General features: G+C 47.7%; 1 protein-coding gene across 1 annotated transcript in view; it reads right to left on the bottom strand.

The window, feature by feature from the left end:
• Nucleotides 1-887: 887 nt before the first annotated feature.
• The window catches only part of SIN3A (SIN3 transcription regulator family member A), a 34,856-nt gene continuing 19,723 nt past the window's right edge, over nucleotides 888-16,020 (bottom strand). The window contains exons 11-21 of the mRNA XM_040601352.1: nucleotides 14,483-14,693; nucleotides 12,250-12,366; nucleotides 11,290-11,528; nucleotides 9,977-10,160; nucleotides 9,229-9,802; nucleotides 8,529-8,698; nucleotides 7,233-7,406; nucleotides 5,698-5,790; nucleotides 5,256-5,350; nucleotides 4,486-4,693; nucleotides 888-2,146 (exon numbers count right to left, since the gene is read on the bottom strand). Coding sequence (XP_040457286.1) covers nucleotides 1,916-2,146; nucleotides 4,486-4,693; nucleotides 5,256-5,350; nucleotides 5,698-5,790; nucleotides 7,233-7,406; nucleotides 8,529-8,698; nucleotides 9,229-9,802; nucleotides 9,977-10,160; nucleotides 11,290-11,528; nucleotides 12,250-12,366; nucleotides 14,483-14,693 — 2,296 coding nt within the window. The 3' untranslated portion in view covers nucleotides 888-1,915. The remainder of the gene's footprint in view (nucleotides 2,147-4,485; nucleotides 4,694-5,255; nucleotides 5,351-5,697; nucleotides 5,791-7,232; nucleotides 7,407-8,528; nucleotides 8,699-9,228; nucleotides 9,803-9,976; nucleotides 10,161-11,289; nucleotides 11,529-12,249; nucleotides 12,367-14,482; nucleotides 14,694-16,020) is intronic.

Consider the following 16,020-nt stretch of genomic DNA (forward strand, 5'->3'; position numbering starts at 1 on the left):
GCCTCTCCCCAGCTCCCTGCCTCTGGAAAGGGCTGGCGTCCCAAGTGCCGGGAGGAGATGACCTGCTGTCTCGGAAAAAAATAAAATAAACCGTAAATCCCTGGGAGAGGTTCAAGCAGCGGCAAAGCCCTGCTCACGGCTCCCCCCAGCCAGGGACGACAGAACCCGTGTTGGGTGCTTAGGACTGGCAGCAAGGGTTTGTGCAAGGAAAGCTGCCTCCTTTGAGGAGGAGAGACAGTGCAGTTGTGTCTGCCGTGGCTTACGAAGTCCATGCCGACTTCTTTTTTTTTCTTTTTTTTTTTTTTTTAAATCTGAATCTTCCCCCGTGTTTTAAATATCTGCCAGCGCTAAACTTCTATACTTAAAAAAATATATATCTCATATGTGGATTTCACTAGTGAAATTCACTGAGACCCGTCCCACCCCCTCGCCTTTCTCTTGCACGCACGCACGCACAGAAACACACACGCAGAGCAGCTCTATCAAATACTGGTTTGGTACTTCAGGTGATGTTTTCTCCAACACTGAGAGGGAAAAATACATCAGCACAATCAACCCCAGCTAAGTAGCTCAGCAACACTTCCCAAAAGCGAAGGTCCTTGGAGCTGGAAGACTAGGTGGATAAAAATTACCCACCGGGAAAAACAAAAATTAAAAAAAATTTAAATTATATACTATATATTTATATATCTTAACAGGCTGCTTATACCTCGGTTGTGTTAACCGCAAAATGCACGCGCTGCCTCTGCTTTTTCCTCTCAGATTGTGAAGCCAATCCTATAAAATGGTCAGATGTGCCCCCCCACCCCCCACCCCCAAAACTGCATGCTGCACGGTGCCTTTCAGACCAGGAACAGGGCTGTGGGTGAGCGAGTGTCTTCCTCCAGTTAAGAACAAAGACATTATTTTTATTTACAAAAAAAGGAGAAAAAAGTTTCCACACAAAAGCACTACAATGATAACTCCCTTTGGTAAAAAGTGTAATAAATGTCTCCGTCGGTCTGTCGGTACTAATTCTCAAGCCACCTGGTACTATGGTACACAAGAAGCTAGTACAGTTATGCTAGCACATCAAGCATACTTCCTTTAATAAAAAAAAAAAAAACCAAAACAACAAAACAAGCAAAAAACCCCCAAAAAATTGACAATTTGTACATTTATTTACAAAAAGGAGGGGAACATGTTAAAACTGTGTTGTTCTCGGTTGTGTGTGTGTACGTACATGTGTGTGAAAAGCTGGTGCATGGCACTAGGAGAGACTAGTAAACAAGCAGGTACAAAAAAAAAAAAAAAAACAACCAAAACAAAAACAACCAAACGAAAAAAAAACCCAACAGTTCCACTGGCACTAGAAAGGACAGACCGATCTGCACGGGGTGAGTCCAGCCTGGGAGGGAGGAGAGGGAGGCGAGAGGAGCCCAGGGTCCAGGGTCCGCTCCGCGAGTGGCGTCGGGCTGCCCCACGGCCCCGCGCAGGAGCCCGGCCGGCTGGCAGCAGTGTGCCGGGAGGAGAATCCGGCCGCGACAGGCACCTGGGGATTTCGGGACACATCCAAGCGGTCTGGTCGTGGAGAGCCTCCGGTTCTCTTCCCTCGCCGCTCAGGGCCTCCAGGGAGTCAAAGCCTCAACACTGCTGGTGTGTACGAGCTCGTTGTGTTTCTCTGGGATGGCTCAGTTCAGAGGAGGGTCCTTCCTGCCCTCAGGGGACGCGTGCCAGCCCAGCGGCCCGGCGGTCCCAGTGGAGGTTCGCGTCCCGGCAGGGAATCCCGCTGGTGACAGGCTGTACCAGCCACGCACTAGTCAAGTGGCCATGTTACGGAGATACACAGTGAGGGGAGAAAGGCATCTTCCTCCTTTCCTTGATGCGCGCACACACACACACATCGCCCGGGCTCTTCCCTCGCCCCGGGGGAGTTTTACGGTGTCTTGAATATCGTGCCATATTTGACGCGGTACTTGTTAATGCTCACAAAGTGCAGGGTCTCTGTGTCACAGGTGGTGGTGCAGGGCACTAAGCCCTCCAACCCTTCGCCCATTAGCCACTTGTTTGTCTCAGCTGCCATTTCACGGGGCACATGCTCCTTGGTCCATTTGTCCACCCAGGCCTGGAACCGCTGGTGCAGCCGCTTGCTCACTCTTTCGTGGGACTACAGAAATAGGAAGAGGTGTTAGAAAAAAGTGGCTTTGGCCCCCCAAACCGCAGCATTACACAAAGCTCAGCTACCAGCCGACACAACCAGCAGATCAACAAGCAGGGGGAATCAGTACCAGACACCAGCCCTTGCTAACAACAGAGGAAAAGCTCTGATAAAGGCCCCTGGGTCTCCTCTCTTGCAGTGTCAAAATGAACTGAGAAATACCAAAAGGTTTATACTCTTGGTTTAATACAGCAGCTCTCAGGCTGAGGACACAAACCATACCACATGGGAGCCCCAGACTGCGTGCCCAGCATGGAGGCTCTTCTGCATCACCCGAAAGATGCCACCTCCTCCTCCTCCTCCTCCTCCTCCTCAAGCAGCCGGGAGCCAAGGCAGACCCCAGACCAGGCAAGCCCTGCTCTCCCTAGCCCTCGGGGTCTGCCTCCAGCCTGCCATGAAGGGACACAGCCCCAGGAGAGAACAAGCTCAACATGCTTTACACACCTCGGGGGACCCAGCTGCTATGGAAAATTAAGAGCCTGGTCAGGTCTGAAAGGTTTGACAACCCCTGGCTTAACAGAAGCATGAGGAGAGGAAAAACTGCACACAGTTTTGAGTAAGAGCATCATCTGCTTAAGGAATGTAAAATCCAGGAGAAATGGTTTAAAGCCATGGCTTGAAAGCTATGACTACAGTCATAACTAAAACCAGCAAATACAATTAAACCTCGACATTAAAACTTATTTATATTTGCTTTGTTCTCCCAAGGACTGACTGCTCAGTGCCAACTGTTAAATCCAACAGATTTGTAGTTCAGTGTAGCTTATGCAGCTCCTTCGGTGTACTGCAGTAACCGAGGGGCTATGCTGTGTGCTATATATTTGACAGTTCAATAATTTGACTTATGTTCAGATTCTCTGTGAAAACCACTGGCACATAGTATCCTGTTTATGAGATCGCTTCTCCTGGAGATTTGTGCCAGCTGAATGGACTACATGGAATTCAATCAAAATCCTCTGTACCGGCTTTTCAAAGAGGCAGTACTGAGATAAACCACTTTCATCTGATGTGAATGCAAGTTTAACAAAATTACTTTACAACTAATTAAATAAAGCCATTATTTGTATTTCATCAGCAAGAAACAGATGGGAAGTATTGTTTCATGATTCTAAATACGTGACTAAAACAGAGCTGTGAAGGATGATTTACTAGGCAGGAAGCAGCACGCACCTCTCCCGCTCCCTCAGCTCCCCATGAATTTTCTCAGTGGTCAGTAGTTTGCTCAGAAAAGCAAATAATTTAATAAACTGAAAACGTCTGCAGCCACAGAAGAGACTACTGCTGACAGAGCCTCTCAGGCACCTCTGCTTCTAGTTGCTTAAGTCAGTGACTTTTGCCAGAACCTGGCAGGTTTCACTTTCTTTTACATTCTGGCATTGTAAGCAATGGCACTATAAGCTCTTCAACGTTGTGTTTTAAATAGATTGTAGTAAAATTACAGTAAAGTATTTAAAACCTCAAGTCTAAATAACCCGACTAGAACTGGAGTTTGTTGTTAAAGCTCTCTGGCTTTCTCTATTGGATGGAAGTTTTCCCATGGGATGAGAAAAGTAACTGAATGTCAAAGTGTTCAGAAGACCAAATCGGCTTTCTCCAACCTAATCCTCCTGAATTTGGCTGATCTGGAGTCACAGGCTGTTTTCACCTTGAAGAAACCCCAACCTCTACAGCTCAAGAACAGCCAGAGAGCCTCCTGCATCTGCTCTCCCCTGCCTCCCCACCTATCCCAGTCACCCTCTCCTCCTTTCCCTTGCCCCAACAGTTACTTTTGGCACACAGAACCAGAAGCAAATTTGAGTCACTTCAAAAAGTCAATTTCCAATTTAAACAATCAATCGCAAACATTGGCTGCAAGATGCGAGATGTCACAGACCCTTAGATCCAGGACTTTCGAGCTCTGGAAAAACATCTATGGGGATTTTTCTGTATGGGTGGCCTCACTGCTCCCATCCGTGCCACAAAACCAGCTTTTCCAGAGCTGCTGGTTGTGCTCTGCGACCCGAGGGCTCCCGCTCTCCGTGGCTTTGGGGACAGGGAACAATGAGGGGATGGTACCCAGCGGGAGGATGAAGAGAGTTGGAGGCAGAAGAAGAAAAGATTACACCTTGGGAACATTCAGAAGATCTTTAGTGCCTGCAACTGGTAGCTTCTGGCAACACCAAGACCGCTAAACATTACCGATCAGGATCCCCGAGGACATTTCATCTGACTCTCCCCACCTGCCTTTTGGGAGCAGGGGGGCCCAGGAAACACCAGCTTCCCACCCCAGTCTTTCCACTCACTCCTACCTGCTGAGCTCGCAGCAAAGCGGTCCTCCTGTACATGTAATCCTCCGATTTGATGACGTACACCATCTTATAGGAGTTCAGTTTGAATTTACACTCCAGCTTGTCCAAGCTCTCCACGTTCTCCATGGACTTCTTACTGTTCCCCTCCTTTCCTTCCTTCTCCTGCTGCTCCCGACCACGCTGACACTTACGGATCCGCCTCAGATTCCTGCAAACCAGAGAACCCCTCTTGGAATTAGTGCTTACCCTCTAGCACTACTAGGCTGGATGCAGCTGGTGGACCTGTGCTGGCCCCTCAGCTGGCAAACAGCTTGGAGCACAACTGCCCATTGCAGTTCTTCAGGCTCAGGCCCCTACAACAGGTCAGCCCACCAGGTTTACCTTATTTCTGAAATTACAGCTACAGTGCAATCAGCTCCCCGCTCACGAGCAGCCCTGACTGGCACCCACCATTTTCAGGTAGGGGGTTACTGTAGGTCAAGGCAGGACTGCCAACAAAAATGTCATCTGGCAAGTCACCAGCCCTCACTCCTTCTGCCACCTGTGGGCCATGCCACCTCTGTCACTGGAGAGCAGGAGCCTGGGGAGGACCCACAGGATGAATGGCAGCACGGTACCCCTACACCACGCCGCCAGGGTAACGGCTTCTGTCGTAGCATTAAAATACAGGCACGACTGACGGGCCAGCACTGCGGCGGAGCGCGGTCACCCTGCCCTGAGCCCACGTACAGCCCATCAGGCAGGGTTCACAGCACAGCCCAGCCACTCACCTCGGCAGGAAGACTGGTTTCTGGGCCAGGTGCTCCCGGAGCTCAGGGGAGGTAGAATCGGAGTTGACGTACCGCTCCACGTAGTCTGACCAGCGCTGGAAGCAAGCACAGAGCACAGATCAGCCACTGCCTTCCCACCAAACAACACAGAATGGTTAAGGAGGCTGAGCTAGAAGTTACAGGTTTGGTTTTTTATTTTTTTTTTTTTTTGGAACGTTCCGTGCATCTTATCTCCAAAAAGGCAAGTATAACATTTCTCTATACAGTTTTGAGATCTTTCTGATACAAAATAAACCTAGAAGGATTTGCCCACTCACACTACTGAAATCTTTACAGTGTGTCATTGATGTTTCTTTGTGCTAACAGACAACAGTCAACTGGACACCCTCGTCCAGCGCACCCTTGACCATCCCAGTCAGCTGTCTGGACAAACCGCTCTTACCTCTGCTTCTACAGGGTCATCAGAGTTCTCCTCTTCTGTGTCCAGCAGTTCAATGGTTAACTGAACTTGACCTCTGCTCTGAATGAACATCAGCTATAAAGAAAAGGCAGAAGGGACTTCAGTAAAAGGTTTCAAAGAGAAAAAACAACCTCCACCTCTCAGTGGGGCAAAGGGAGAATGAAGTAAGTTGGCGTAGTTTTAAGGGAAAAATCTGTGCTTCCCACATGCCTGGCAGTGAAGGGAAAGCACCGGCCAAATTGCACAATCTTTGAGGAACAGAAAAATTGCGAAGCTTTTTGAAAATCTTTTCTTTTTGTTGTTGTTTTTGGAGTGCTGCAGTTCCTTCTTGAGCCCCCAAAATAAGTTTGGGGGCAACGGAAGAGAGATGATACACGCAGGCTTTTATCCAAAGTACTTTACTCTCTCAGAAAGGGCCTGAGCGCTTCCTGTATCTCAGGCGAAGGAAGCACGGATTTGATTAGCACAGTGCACGTTTATTTAGCAATGTATGCAGTCAGCAATGATTTAATGCCCAGTCAGTCAGTATTAGCAGATCTCCCCACAGTCAACAAAGGTTGAGACATAAGAGAAACTGGAGAGTTTGAGCTAACAAAGTAAAGCCAGTGACAGCAAGCAGTCAATAAGATACAACCCAAAGATGTTGTGAAGCACAAGAGATATTAATTGCTGTTCAGGAAATACATTTCTCTTTGAAACCTTCTTTCTGAAGCATCCTTATAGAAGGATTAATCTATGATGTGCCAAAAGCTGGGGACACGCATGCTTTGGTTTTGGTTGAGTTAGCGTTAATTTTCTTCACAACAGTTAGCACGGGGCTATGTTTCGGATTTGTGCTGAAAACTGTGTTGATAATTCAGGGATGTTTTCATTACTGCTGAGCAGTGCCTCCATGCAGTCAAGGCCTTTTCTACTCCTCACACCACCCCACCAGTGAGCAGGCTGGGTGTGCACAAGGAGCTGGGAGGGGACACGGCCGGGACAGCGGACCCCAGAGATGTTCCGTGCCGTATGACATCATGCTCAGCATAAAAAGCTGGGGGAAGAACAAGGTGGGGAGGGATGTTTGGAGAGATGACGTTTGCCTTCCCAAGTAACTGTTACATGTGATGGAGCTCTGCTTTCCTGAAGATGGCTGAACACCTGCCTGCTGATGGGAAGTAGGGAATTAATTCCTTGTGTTGCTTTGCTTGCGTGCGCAGCTTTTGCTTTACTTATTCCACTGTCTTTATCTCAACCCATGAGTTTTCTCACTTTTACTCTTCTGATTCTCTCCCCTGTCCCACCAGGGGACAGGGAGTGAGTGGCTGTACGGAACTTAAGTCACTGGCTGCAGTTAAACCACGACAACAGGTCACCAAAACTTTCCTTTCAACTTTCCAAGCTACGGAAAGCCCTCAGCACTCTCAGGTGCCTAAACAAGGCTTCTTTTTTAAAGGACTGTTGCCTCTCCCTTCTTAAAGGGCACCCCCTCACTGCTTGCTGCTTTTACACCACGGTTCACAGCCCAGCTTTACCTTGAAACAGTTCTCCTCTGACATGAGCTGCTCAGCTTTGCGTTGGTACGCAGCCTCCAAAAGAGTACGAGAAGACTGAGAGGCAAGAAGACCTCCTGTGGCTCCATTGTTGTTCTCTGACAGGTAGAGGTCCGTTACCTGCACACAGATCTCATCACTCACTATGTGTTGGAGCTGCAAAAAGGAAAAACACGGGAAAGGTGTTTGTCAAAGAGTATGCTACATGCCCATCAGCACAGAACAGAAAGAAACAAAGACGTAACCATGGGTTTAAGCCCTAGCCAAAAAAAAAAAGGAAAAAAAGGAAAAAAAAGGCTAAAAAAGCATGAGTTTAAGGCTACATCTTTAGTAACTTCTTCCAGTTGTGATTATCTCTGCTGCTACGGAAAAAAAAACCACATTATCTTTAAAAAAAAAATTAGCAGGTGGCAAAGTACAACTACTTGGAATAAGACTACGTGCAGAAAACATCCTGGTCAGCAGCAGGGGAGGAAGGGCTAAAGCACTGTGACACAGCATATCCCCTCCTCAGCAAGGGGCTGCTGCTGCGTCTGAGGAGAGAGGTGGGAGATTTAGTATCAAATCTATATTTTGTACAAGTTTAAAAATCAAATGTCGCTCAACTGTCTTTTGAATTCAGTTCATCTCTGGACTGAATTAAAGGGCTGCTGAAAAGAAAAGCAGCTCTACCCTTCTGAAAGAGTAAAGGCTTTTCAAGCCATTCCACTTCCAGCCCCTCATGTCTGTTTTTCTTCTTTATGCTACAAAAAGACACATGAAGAATTTTTCCCTCGGTCACACATTCCTCCTACCAGCCCAATAAAAGGACTAGAGTTTAACAGCCAAAACGAGCTTCTCAAACAGCCAGATAAAAAGAGACAAAGCTTTGCAGAAAGGGCATGCACTGCTCCTACGGCACTGGTGAAAACGAAGGAAATTACTTAAGTGTCATTTAATTATTTTTCAAAGTTAAAGCAAGATTAGCTACGGAGATGCTTTGAAGCTGAACCCTTATACCCTAAAACTTCTGGAAAACAAAGGGGGAACTCTATACACACAGAGATGATACTCTCAATAATTTAAATGCATTAGCCATTACCTTTTGTCATGTCTCTCTACATCAGCGCTAGAGCTTGGTTAAAAAATACCCAGAATTTACCTGCTTACCCCTGAAATTCCCCACTCAGGCATACAACACTGCCCCTCCGACATGGGCCTGGGCTCTCACTGTAGCAAACAAGACAGCTACTTTCTCTCCCCAAACCCATCCACCCTCCAGCCTTTGCTGGCAGTCACCTGTCGAACAATGCTCTGGATCAGCTTGTCCATGGTAAAGGCGATGTAGGCATGAATGGTGAACATTTCACGCAAGGAGTCCTCGTACTGCGACGAGTCCATGTTCCCATCGAGGAGATTGCGCACCATGTCCAGGAAGGCTGGGTAATAATCCTCAACATCGATGTCCACTGCAACAAGAAAGAAAGGGAGAGATGAAGACACCCCCCAGAAAGGGCTGCTTTGAGCTTTGGTCCTCCGACTACCCACTTAAGCTGAAGGGTTACTGGAATTGGCTTAAATTTGTCTTTTACAGACATTTAAATGAGCACTTTTAAGGCCACAGGTACTTTCATAATCTCTTGCTTTCAAGCCCTAGCCTTCCCCATGAGGTTATTTCTGAAAGACGGTTTGAAAAGCTTTTAGTTAGGGAACCCAAGGATACTGTAGGTATGTGTAAATGAAAGCTCTTAAGAAATAACCGCTACGTATTACCATTCCGCTACTCAAGTCCCACGTACCCCACACCCTCCCATCTCCTCCCTCAGTTCAGTGCTGCCCAGTGACAAAAAGGGAGAGATCGATCCGCCCCCCCCCCCCCCGCCCCCCCCATCTTAAACGGTCAGGGCTGTAACACGCCTGATGACACCAAACAAGCCCTGTCGACACGCTACGAATAGAAGCATCTTTCTTCCCCAGCCTCCCACCAGAAGTGACTCACTAGGCTCCTTCAGTCGCAGCTGGATGGCAGGACTGTCGCCCTTGTCTCGCTTGATGCCCAGCACTTCCCTCTCCCACTCCCTTTCCCGCGTCTCCTCTTCGATCTGCCGCTCAGCCTGGGTGCAGATCCTCAGCAGCCGCAAGCACAGGATCTGATGCAGCCGCATGAATATGTACCAGTTGCTGTTCACGTAGAAGAGGTTGTAGACCTCATCCATGCCCCGCAGCTTCTGGGCCGTCGTGTTGTTGAACATCAGCTTGGTTTTGGGAGGACTGCCCCCAACACCGTTGTGCTTTTTTGCAGCCCCAGTAGCTTCGTCCACATCCATTTCCTCTTCTTCCTCCTCTTCCACATCCGAGAGTTCACCTCGCTGAGCGAACAGCAGGTCTGGAATGAAGTGATACATGATCTGCTTGATTTTGTACTTGTCCTCCTTCTGGATTCCCGTCTGCCGCTTCACATGGTGGATGATGAGAGAGGCAGCATCTTCCAGGATCTGCTTGTCTTCATAGGCTAGTGATAGGTGTGGGCCTGTGGGCACTCCAGCATTGTCTTCTGAAGCCTGCTCTTGCCTCTGCGAATGAGAAACACAGCACGACATTTAGTCCTGAACACCCGTCTCCAGCCAAGACCCTTTCAGAAAGCTCTGCCAGTGTTGCAGACTCCCTTTTAGCGAGGAACGGGAACCGAAACTGCACTTGCAAAGTACATAAGCCTTAGGGAAGGAAACTATTGGTGACCATCTTACCTCATCATAGATGCTTTCAATCTCATTGAGGAGACTCTTTGACCTCAGGACCTTGGTATCATTCTGCTTGAAGTTGATGCCCTGGTGGTCCAAGGATTTCAGGTAATACTTCTCATTTTGCTCTCGCCAGACTTTATTAAATCCTCTCTGGGCTTCTCGCCACTCTTCCTCTTTCATCTTTAACCTTGGATGGAGAAAACAAGGGTGAGCTAAGAGGTCTACTCTGAGCATGTAAGGAAAACCTAGGCCCATGGTTTCTGGCCAGTGTTGAGAAGGGCTGAACTCTTCAGGAAACGGGCATAAATGAAAGCCGTCCCACAGAACGGTGCCTTACAGGAGGAGCACCCTGCACGTGCTCTTCTAAAGAAACCCCTCTGGGCACGCCAGAAGAGCTAGGGGGCTTAGCGTCCATTTAGCCTCGCCATCCACAGCAGGGAGGGGGGCTGAAGGGGCAGGAGAGCCACAACAGCTGGCCCAGGTCTCTCAGAAATCCCAAGAAAGTCGTGTAGCTCCAGCTGCTGAAATGGGCAGCTTAGTTTGGACGATTAACAAAGTTATTGCCTTGCAGCACGGACACCTAAGCTTCCTGGGAATGGACCACTGAACCCTGGCTCAGGATCTCAAGCAAAGCAGCCCTGATGCAGCTCAAGAGCCGGCTCCCAGGAAGAGCGTCCTTGCAGCCAGGTAGCAAAACTGTGGCCTAGCAGTTACCCTGGGCAAGGCTGTTACCCCCAGCTCCCAGAGCCCTGAGAAACAGGACCAACAATCCCAGAGAGATGAGAAGTGGTCAGGGAAGAGTATCACCTGCTTACACTCTTCCTTGAGCTTCCCCAAGGAGTTGCAGAATCCACTCCCTTTTCTTGACCGAGGAAGGGGAGGTTCACAACAGAAACCAGGCTGGGAATCTGAGGGGAGCACAGCCACTGCAATCTGAGCCCACAGGCACGTACAGCCACAGGATTTGGAAAGGGATCAAATTTAGCCCTAGAACAATCCACTCAGCACAGTTTCCTCACCTTACACACAATGCTGACACCAGGGGAGAAACCAGGTTTAAAGAGGAGACAACAAAAGCTCTACATCCCTCCAGGTGAGCTGGAGGGTTTTGTTTCAGAAGGGCAATTCCCTCTTTCTAGGCGATTATTATGAAATACAGCAACTGACCGAACGTAACAGCATTTCTTAATTTACAGCCTGGTGGAGGTCACACCCTTTAGGGGCAGAAATTAGCTACTTTTACATAAATCTGGATCACGTATGATGCGCTATCCTTTGGCAGGGCCCTCAGGGGAGGGTGCTAGAGCAGTCAGTACCTCTTCAGTACAATGGGAACAGCCACGGATGGGTTCTTCCGAAGTCCATCAATGATGTCAGCTGCTTTGTCGGCATATATCCTCTGGAGAGCCTTGCGGTGGATCACCTCCGAAGTGCCACCCAGAGTGTTGTCCAGCCGGAATTTGGCCTGCTCCTCAGCAGACAAGCGCGAGAGTTTCTTTTGGATTGCCTCAAGGACGCGAATCGTTGCCAGGTTGGTCTCCAAGACAACATCCAACTGAAGGGAACGGTGCATTAGCCATCATTGAATAGGCAAAACATGATACTACACAGAGGCTAACATTTAAGCGACATGAAACACGAAGCCATGCATGCTTAACAAGATGTACTTGAGCAGTGGTATCCATATTTGGCTGCTCTAAAATAATCCAATTATATTTTATTCGCTTCCTAGATAATACTGCATAAGAATTTAAAGGCTACCAGAATGATACCGTTTAGAAATTACATTTTCCACCTGGGAACAGAATACAACTGATAGTTACTCTACAAAAGGATGTGCTGAACCTGAGTGTATATGGGTAATTGCCAAGTTAAGTTCCACTTCAAGTCAAGATGTCAATCAGTTAACATCTTGCACGTATCACTTTTCAGATTATTACAGGGGAACACATGTTCTCATGTGCTACGTGGGCAGTAAGAATAGGAAAAATGTATTATGTACTGGCCATCGAACAATTTCATCTGGAGCAATGTGAATGAAATGCTCTACACAAAAACCGAAGGGCAGGGGTGGTAGCTTGGAGCAAGACGTGATTATGCAGCCGCTGCTTCTTGCATTAAAAGAACATAAACTTTTATGCCAAAACAACCCGGGTGACAGACACAATAAAGATAGATTCTAAGAAGCAGTATTAAAGGTATAATTATATCAAGATCATTAACTGTTCACAGAACCCCAAGCTTTCAGAGACACAGATCAAGGAGAAATAATTTACCTCGAAACGCTCATCCTCACACCTATAGATGTGCTCTTCATATTGTGTCTTCTTGGAGCTCACAAATGTGGAGTCTTCAGACCAGGACGGAAAGGAGACCCAGGTGTCATTCAAAACCTTCGAGGAAGACAGGGGAGACGAGAGTCATGGTCAGTCTTCTGAGAGGGTCATACACGGCCAGCTCTGAGGCCAGGCTTCTGATGGGAGGATCTAACTCCCCCGTCGGAAAACCATGTGCCCCTTCCAAAGCCCAACATTCACAGGACAACTCCAAACAGCCAGAACCAAAACATCCAGGCAGTCTGAATAATTCATTAGCTGGAGCTATGAGAAAAAAACTTGCAAGGGAAGAGAAAAATAAAGGTGAAAGGAACTTTTCTGTTACTTTGGATTAGTCAACTGCAACCAGCTGGTCTACCATGTGTGTGATCCACCATCGACAACGCCGGGTGGCCATCACGCGAGACGTGACTGTTAGACAGCACGTGGTTTCTGCCTCCAAGTAAGGCTAATTGGGAGTATAAATCCATACACCAGCAACACCTTTCCTGACAAAGCAGCTGAGCACCTGCAGCTTTAACCACCTCCAAAACAGGAACAGAACACTCAAAAAAACCTCAAAGAGGCCAAAGGCAAACAAACAAGGATTTTGGCAGGCAGTCTTGAAAGTCAGGCCCAGTTTTCATAAACCCAAAGCCTAAACAACGAGTCGTTAGATTTCACAGGAAGAAAAGTCTGTAAATACGTCACACAAGACACTTTTGAGAGACATGTCAAGACTTAGATTATACAACTGCAACTGCCTTTTGCCCAGGTTATTTTCAATATTCTGCTGGCACTTCAGCTGAACGCCTATCACCACCACCTAACTGCGTGACTTGGTCACCCACATTTGTTCTCCTCATCTCTCAAGGAGCGTAAGGACACAAAACCCATGATGCTCCCAAAGGGCAACCTACTCACTACGTGTTGCGTGTGCCACTGTTGACTGCAGCCACCCAGGGAAGGGATTTCGGGGGCTCTCCCCTCCTCCAGTGAACGCTCTTAAGAGACACATTCATTAACTGGCCTTCAGCAAGCTCACTCACCTCCAAAACATTACCTTCAACACCAGTGAAGGAACAGGATCGGCCAGAACCAACCCCACTTTGATCAAAAGGTCATTAGAACACATTAAAGGACTCAATGAGTATATCTGATCCTGCAGGACTTCGTTGGGAGACCAGCTCTGACTCTTGACCAAGAAGGCTGGATCCCTGTAGGGAGCTGGTTTCCCAAAGCAACACACCATTTCCAAAGACAAGAGGTCTTCTTAGCATTTCAGATGGAAAAAAGAAGCATGTGAGGGATATGTGGGAGAATCTGTCTACAGAAAATGTGATTTCCTTTCAAAGCTGGACTAGACACAACTCTGAAAGAAGATTAAGTGGGAATTTGGGTTAAAAGGTAGCAATAATCTTGAATTATGTGCCACCTTGAAAAGACCCCTGAGATCACATTAAGACCATAGAGAAAACTAGTTCTGTCATTCCCTACTTAGAGTGCTTAAGTTTGTAATTGTAGTGTTCTTTCCACAGGTTATGCTACGTAAAACATCATACATATATAATGTCCTTATGTTATCTTGAAGTAGTCGAACACCACAAGTATTTGTTGTGTTTTGTTTCCAGCTGCTCTCTAACGCTTCATGCAACCCCCTCACAAGCACCACTGGAGAAGAGCTGATGCCAACCATCAAAGCCACGTGGGTATGGCACCTACCAGCCAGCTCCCAGCATAGCCCATTCCTAGACTGACGCCTTACCCTGTGCTACAGCTTCTGGACATGCTCCAGATGTTTGCAGGATTGCCAAGTGCTCACTTGCCACAAGGAACACCTCAGGGTGTGCTCACCTCAGGCTCAGACATGTACCACGATGATCCTGAGCCAGGATGGTATGCCCGCACACGCCCGGGTGCAGGAGCGGCACGGCTCAGTGCTGGATCAGTGCTAACCAGGCAGCTGCCTGGCCCCAGCTCCATGCCCAGCGCCAGCTCCGGGGTGCAGGCAGCAGCACAACCCTGCTGCACAGGAGCAGACGTGCCCCGACACCCCCAGGAAACTTCCCAGCACAGAGCAGGGGTACAAAATAAAGTCCCCATTCTTTTCTTCTGTTCCACTTGCCCTTGCTCCATCAATAAGGCTGGGAAGAGCCTTCCTCCGTCATGCAATTCCCATCTGAGAGCACCTTACCTCTTTACACAGCGGAGTCCGCCCCGTGCACTTGGGTTGCTGGTAGCTCTTGGGTAAGGCTCGGTAGCTGGAGCCCAGTCTTTTACAGGAGGCATAGTCTATCTCCATGGCAATCCCCTCGGTAGCCCGTTCCTTCGGATATGTCTCCATGTGAACAGACTCTTTATATCCCAGAAAGTTTTTAAACCAAGTGAACAGCTCTGGGAATTTCCTAAAAATAAAATAAAGTGAAACACTAGCTAAGTAGAAATCAAACAGCACTGAGCCGCGACGCCGAGGCTAGAATCGATTGCTATAGACAGTGTCCAAGACAACCCTCTGAACTATCGGTCTAGTGAGAGAGGACACTCTGCTCAATCCCACTCCCACAGAGCCTGATCAAACGGGAAGCGAGAACCTGTTTGTTGGTCAGGTGGCAGACTGCTCTCAGTGCAACTACGGTGCTTTAGGATTACCTTCTCGTATTGCCAGGGATACGCAGACAAGCACCCATACATCCTCCACGTGCCTGGTGGGTGCAGACCCCGTGAGACAGGCGGCAAGCAAGGAGCAGCAGCCAAAGCTTTCGCTGCAGGGCCACATTTGGCTCTCCTAAACCACCCCTGCAGCGAACCCAGACCAGATTCCTAATTGTCTGCCAACATTCTTAACCTCAAAACAGACCTTGCCTTTCCAAAAGCAGCAATAAGAAACTAAAAAGCAATTCTGTAACTACACAGTAAAAGGTTTCAGCGCTGAGCAATCATTTCAAGCAGTGCTGCCTCCCCAGACTACACAGACCAGCACAAATGATGAAGAAGCCTTCGCTTGCAAGGCCCAAGTTCGCCTGCTTGCGGAAAAAAGTTTTCTGAAGAATTTATTAGTCTAAAATAGCGCATCTGTTCAACTCCTCTTATCTCATGCAACTCTCCAGCTACATGAGGAATTGAACCTGTTACTGAGGCTAATTGAATCACTGCTCATTTATTGCTTTTTCATTACATGACAGAAGATAATGTCCAACTCCAGAATAAGAAAATTGTATTATACCTTTCCCAGTACAGATATTCACCCTTATAGCTAGAAGCACAGAGAGTAGATGGGAGAAATCCAGAACTTTTTGTTGAATATTTCACCTTTCCTAGCTAAAGGTAGCATCCTGCTGATGCCTGACTAATTCCAGTGGAGCTATGGAGAGACTGGAGGCTCCCTGGGGCAGCTTCTTTGCACAGCAGATAGTGTAATGGGGTCCTGAACCCAATTTACGTTGCTATTGCCTTCTCCCTTGGAATCAGGAACTCAACTCATAGGAAGAAGGAACATTAATCTTGCTGCCCAAAGCTGATGAAACGATATCAGTTGGTTTTAGAGGATTAATACAGAGTTGTTCTGTATACTACTGGCAATTATGGCAGTCATAATTCCTGTTTAAACTATAGTATTCCTTATCGGGTTTGGCTTCACGACAAAATTCAGCTGCTTTTTTGCTTTCTGGAAATTTTAGTTGAGTTTATATCAGCACTCTTTTTTTAGGGGACATTTTCTATGTAATTACACAA

This window comes from Falco naumanni, chromosome 7, assembly GCF_017639655.2.
Source record: "Falco naumanni isolate bFalNau1 chromosome 7, bFalNau1.pat, whole genome shotgun sequence".
In the NCBI taxonomy this organism is placed as follows: Eukaryota; Metazoa; Chordata; class Aves; order Falconiformes; family Falconidae; genus Falco; species Falco naumanni.